The 6,000-nt window shown below is 46.3% G+C and overlaps 1 protein-coding gene and 2 non-coding genes across 3 annotated transcripts; all 3 read right to left on the reverse strand.

Moving 5' to 3' along the window:
• Positions 1-2,910: 2,910 nt before the first annotated feature.
• On the reverse strand, positions 2,911-4,110 carry LOC119435374 (uncharacterized). The gene has a single exon (XM_037702258.1). The coding sequence runs from the start codon at positions 4,108-4,110 to the stop codon at positions 2,911-2,913; it is 1,200 nt and encodes a 399-aa protein (XP_037558186.1).
• A 226-nt stretch (positions 4,111-4,336) lies between these two features.
• Positions 4,337-4,408, reverse strand: Trnam-cau (transfer RNA methionine (anticodon CAU)). Its single transcript has one exon. It is a non-coding gene; the product is annotated as a tRNA-Met (tRNA).
• Positions 4,409-5,330: 922 nt separating this feature from the next.
• Trnam-cau (transfer RNA methionine (anticodon CAU)) lies at positions 5,331-5,402 on the reverse strand. The gene has a single exon. It is a non-coding gene; the product is annotated as a tRNA-Met (tRNA).
• Between the last annotated feature and the right edge of the window lie 598 nt (positions 5,403-6,000).

Here is a 6,000-nt window from a genome sequence, read left to right on the forward strand (position 1 = left end):
TATAATTTGAGGACACAACAAATTGAGGCAGCGCATTACGCAAACGTGTTTGAAGGACTGCGCACAAAAACGGATCTTTTTGATCACGTAGAAACAAAAATCTGGACACGACTTGTCTTAAAAAAAGATGAGCTAACCCTAGGCCTCCACTTTTCACCGTCCTAAACAAATTAGTGCGGCTGGTGCGCTCCCAGATGGACCCCCAAATAAAGATGGCAAACTGCCTGTGTATTCTTTGTATGCTAACTCTTGATGCGCATAGTGCTTGCAGCACATACCAAATTTTGGCCACTAAGAATACATTACACACCGTTGCTCGGGTGAACATTGACAGATCTCGTCCACCGAACTTCGCCGTTTTTGCCTTCATTTCTTCCACCTCTCCTTGCCAATAGTCTTTCGTGTCCTGGTGGTGTTGTAGAGGTACCCCTAAGTACTTGGTCGGCAAATTTGTCCACTGTATTTTTGCAAAAAATGGAGGTGTGTCCTCCCACTGTCCATACCATATCCCAGTGGACTTGCCCCAATTAATTACGCTTCCTGTCATTTTACAATATTTTGTCACAACATTCACAGCATTGCTTACACTCTGCGTGTCATCACAAAAAACAGCGACGTCATCCGCGTATGCCAGCAGTTTTACTTCACTGTAGCCCACCCTAAAACCTCTGATGTTGCTATCATCTAATATCTTTAGACACAATGGCTCAAGATATAGGGCAAACAGTAAAGGCGATAAACCACATCCCTGTCTCACGGAAGATCTGACTTGAATGCTGGTGCTGAGTGTTCTGTTAACTATCACTTTTGTGGAGATGTCTGCATAGCACATTCTAATCCCTTCTGTTAAGATTGATCCCACGTTCACATGCTCCAAAACATCGAAAAGAATAGCGTGCGTCACCCTATCGAATGCTTTTTCCAAGTCCAATTGTAGCATGGCCACCCTACCAGAAAAGTCATCACAATGCTCAAGAACTGTTCTTGCTACGTGTATGTTAGTGGTAATTGACCTGCCCTTGATGCCACATGTTTGATGTGGCCCTATCAACCGTGTTATTATGCTTTGTAGCCTTCTACCCAAAAGTTTTGTGTATACTTTATAGTCTGTATTCGTTAGGCTGATTGGACGATAGGCTCGTACAGATAGGAGAGATGTGGAATCGGTGGATTTTGGTATCAGTACAATGTGGCTCTCGCGAAACGATGGCGGCAGTAACTGGTTTTCATAAGCTTCTGTGATTACGTGATAAAGGGTTGTAGCTATTTCTGTTTTGAAAAATTTATAGAATGCCCCACTCAATCCGTCGGGTCCTGGCGTTTTGCCAGGGCTCAAGTCATCTATAGCTTCCTCTATTTCTTTGATGCTAATTGGCATTTCTAATCTTTTTCGGTCTTCCTCTTCCAGTCCGGGCAAAAGGTGTAAGAATTCGCGATCGAAACCTTGTTCACATTGCGGTTCCTGTCCTAAAAGTTCGTCGTAATATTCTACAAAGGCGCGTTGGACGGTTTCTTTGTCCCGTACTACTACATTTTGGTATGTTATCCCATTTATCTCTTTTCTCGCGGCATAACTCTTTTCATCAGAAAGCGAGCGCTTTGTAGGTTGTTCCCCACACCATAAACGTTCTGCGCGTGCGCGTATAATTGCACCACGATATTTTTCCTTATCGACAAGTTCCAACTGTGCTTTCGTTTGCTTTATTTCTTTTGCGAAACATCCCGGATGGTTGCTCTCCATGCTTAAATAAAAGTTGAGCTCACTTTGTAATTCCATTTCTTTTCTTTTTTCCTGGTGGTGTAAGACACTGGATCTTTCTATCGCTGTTAACTTCGTGTCTTGCTTAAAACACTCCCACTTTTCTGTATAATCTTTTTGACCACCCGATAACAGCTCTTTGAGGCTGTCTTGAATTTTTTTTACAAAGGTTTCGTCCTGCAGCAGTTTTTCATTGAATTTCCATAGTCCCCAGTTGAAACTTGACGGCTTTTTTGGACCAAGTGAAAAAAGAACCAAACTGTGGTCGCTAAAATAAACATGACTGATTTCATAATCACTGCACAATGGTATCGCTTCCGCAGAAACATAGACAAGATCCAGTCTTGCGTGGCTGTCCCCTTGAAAATGAGTGAACTGAGGTGAATCATTGTTGGCCAAAACGGCGCCTACATCCTCTAAATTATGTTCTTCCACCAGTGCTGCTAAACGTAGCGCACTTACATCGAGACCAGGCTGCTTACGGGCTCTGTCTTCCACTTTGCAGACACAGTTGAAGTCTCCCATGATGACTATGGTTCTCTCACACTTCAAGTGACATTCCACGCATTCAAAAAACGCCCTCCGCTCGGCTGTTCTATTTGGCGCGTAAATGCAGATAACACGCCACTTCAGAGTACAAAACAAAAAATCACACACTATAATGCGCCCGCTATCATCACTAAATACATTTTCAACACATATACCAATATTATTCCGGAGAAAGAGCGCACAGCCCCCCGCTCTTCCAACAGAATGGGAAACACACACATAATATCTAGTCATGAAAGGTTGCACTAGGCGGTCCGTCCCTTCCTCAGTTTCAATCTTTGTTTCCTGAACCGCAATAATGTCGAGATTCTTTTCGATGAACAGGCGGTTAAGCTGACATTGTTTCCTCCTTGCCGTAAGACCCCGCACGTTAATCGTGCCGACGCGTAAGGGTGTTTCGAGGCGTAGCTCCATTTCTACATGAAAGAGATCACAATCTATGCACTGCTATTGTCGGCTACGAAAGGTCACTCACATTGCCTTCACGTGTCTGCAGTCAGCTTGCACGTTTGACTGGCATTCCATCCGTAGCTTCAAAGTAGCAGCATTGCCTCCCCTCACCCCCCACTGAAACGGGCACAAACACACGCAAGCACGACGTATTAAGTCGGAGGTGTCCCCGACACCTTTCTGTCCGGCGGTAGGTTTGGCGCCGGTCGAAAGGTAGGCCTCCGGCCAGTTGCTGTCTTCACAGGTGGTTCGCTCGCACTGGAAGTGCTCAACTTTTGCTCACCTCCGGCACTTTCTTCGTGCGTTCTCTTGGCCGCTGCTGCCGCTTTGCTCGTTTCCGTGGTGTCCATGAGGCATGCATCATCCTGTGAAATTGTTGCGGACGGTTGCTTGCCTGCACTTGCGTCGTTGTTTGTTTCAGCCTCTTTAGCAGGTGTAGGCGCGCCTGATGTCAATATGGCTTCACTCGCGACCTGCGTAAGATCGTGTTTCTCCGTCGTTACCGCCAAGTCTTTCTTCGAAGGCGGCGACAAGGTTGGTCCAGACGCACTGCAAGTTTCCTCCGCGTCAACTTCGTCCATAAGGAGCTCGTTGACGATTTCCTCATTTTTTGGTGGCCCTGCGATGCTTGCGTACGTGCGTACGCACTGACTGTCTTCGTGGCCGAATCTTCGACACACAGAACAACGCGGCACGCGGCACTCACGTCTGATGTGCCCCGTACGGTTGCACCGAAGACATAGGGGAGCACGACCTGCCACGACCACTAGCGCCATTATGCCTGCTATTCGTATCTGATGCGGAAGATCATCAATTGTCAAGCCAGGCTTCAGCTTCAGGGACACCGTACGCATAGACGATCCCTTGTCCGTGACACCTTGTACACGCCAGCGTTCTTTTTGGATGTCAGATACTTTTCCGCACGGAACAAACGCCGCATGTACGTCATCGTCATGCACATTGTGCAGTAACCAGTGCAGCTTTAGCCGCACCTCCCGGTTATGCGGATCCACAACCAAACAGCGTCGTTCCTTGACTTGAACTTCCGCGTGCTTCAGCATCTTCTTCGTCGCCTCTGCACTCTCGAACGTCACAGCCCAGACGTGGTTCATCTGAAACGCCCCCAAGGCGACCACCTCAGGGAGCAATTCCAGATGAGCCAACGTGTCACGAAAATCTTCGACACGAAATGGCCTCGCTTTCACGTCACCGTGAAGAAAAACGGTGTTTAAAACACACGAACCTGTTGGCAGAGGCGGCAAAACAACGTGGTAATCCGGTTCAGCGGTAGCAGTCATCCTGTTTCCGCGGCTTGGAATAGCCGCAAACACCGCCCCTACGGAGCGCGACATTCAACGTCCGTACCGAACGGTAGCCGGAAGTAGAATCCTCCACTCTGCTTTACTGTTGATGCGTGTATATTCGCTCACATTTGTAATAAACGATTTAAGCTTCTTAAAGCGCGGAAAGGCGGCGTCATGCATGAGAGCGATTCACGGCATAAAATATTGCACGCGGACATGAAATAACGCGCTGATTAGATATTTCAGTAAAATGTGAGAAAAATAAAAATATATGTAGCAGAGCGTGGTTTCGATCCACGGACCTCTGGGTTATGGGCCCAGCACGCTTCCACTGCGCCACTCTGCTTTACTGTTAATGTGTGTAAATTCGCTCACGTTTGTAATAAACGATTTAAGCTTCTTAAAGCGCGGAAAGGCGGCGTCATGCATGAGAGCGATTCACGGCATAAAATATTGCACGCGGACATGAAATAACGCGCTGATTAGATATTTCAGTAAAATGTGAGAAAAATAAAAATATATGTAGCAGAGCGTGGTTTCGATCCACGGACCTCTGGGTTATGGGCCCATCATGCTTCCACTGCGCCACTCTGCTTTACTGTTGATGCGTGTAAATTCGCTCACATTTGTAATAAACGATTTAAGCTTCTTAAAGCGCGGAAAGGCGGCGTCATGCATGAGAGCAATTCACGGCATAAAATATTGCACGCGGCATGAAATAACGCGCTGATTAGATATTTCAGTAAAATGTGAGAAAAATAAAAATTTATGTAGCAGAGCGTGGTTTCGATCCACGGACCTCTGGGTTATGGGCCCATCATGCTTCCACTGCGCCACTCTGCTTTACTGTTAATGCGTGTAAATTCGCTCGCATTTGTAATAAACGATTTAAGCTTCTTAAAGCGCGGAAAGGCGGCGTCATGCATGAGAGCGATTCACGGCATAAAATATTGCACGCGGCAAGAAATAACGCGCTGATTAGATATTTCAGTAAAATGTGATAAAAATTAAAATATATGTAGCAGAGCGTGGTTTCGATCCACGGACCTCTGGGTTATGGGCCCATCATGCTTCCACTGCGCCACTCTGCTTTACTGTTGATGCGTGTAAATTCGCTCACATTTGTAATAAACGATTTAAGCTTCTTAAAGCGCGGAAAGGCGGCGTCATGCATGAGAGCGATTCACGGCATAAAATATTGCACGCGGACATGAAATAACGCGCTGATTAGATATTTCAGTAAAATGTGAGAAAAATAAAAATATATGTAGCAGAGCGTGGTTTCGATCCACGGACCTCTGGGTTATGGGCCCAGCACGCTTCCACTGCGCCACTCTGCTTTACTGTTAATGTGTGTAAATTCGCTCACGTTTGTAATAAACGATTTAAGCTTCTTAAAGCGCGGAAAGGCGGCGTCATGCATGAGAGCGATTCACGGCATAAAATATTGCACGCGGACATGAAATAACGCGCTGATTAGATATTTCAGTAAAATGTGAGAAAAATAAAAATATATGTAGCAGAGCGTGGTTTCGATCCACGGACCTCTGGGTTATGGGCCCAGCACGCTTCCACCGCGCCACTCTGCTTTTTTTTTTTTCTTTATTGCCGTCGTCGACGTACAAAATCAAATGTTACAAATGATAAAACGTGCCAGCCACACTTTGGCCAACACAGCACTAAAATCCTTTCAGTGACACCAGTTCATCGAGTACATACATCCATTGTGGTGGATCAGGCAGTGATTTGTAAGCGTCTCTCACGTAAACAACACTCTCAATGAAGTGTTCTCGCACCGGTATTACAACCAAGTCTGCATGTTCAAATTGCATGCGAGTTTTCCACATAGCGTGGAGGCCCAGGACCATAATGAGGTCGTACGGTACTTGCTCTGAGGTATCTATTGGCAAAAAGCGTATCCCATACGGGTCCAGGGGT

Source organism: Dermacentor silvarum, unplaced genomic scaffold, assembly GCF_013339745.2.
Source record: "Dermacentor silvarum isolate Dsil-2018 unplaced genomic scaffold, BIME_Dsil_1.4 Seq667, whole genome shotgun sequence".
NCBI lineage: Eukaryota > Metazoa > Arthropoda > Arachnida > Ixodida > Ixodidae > Dermacentor > Dermacentor silvarum.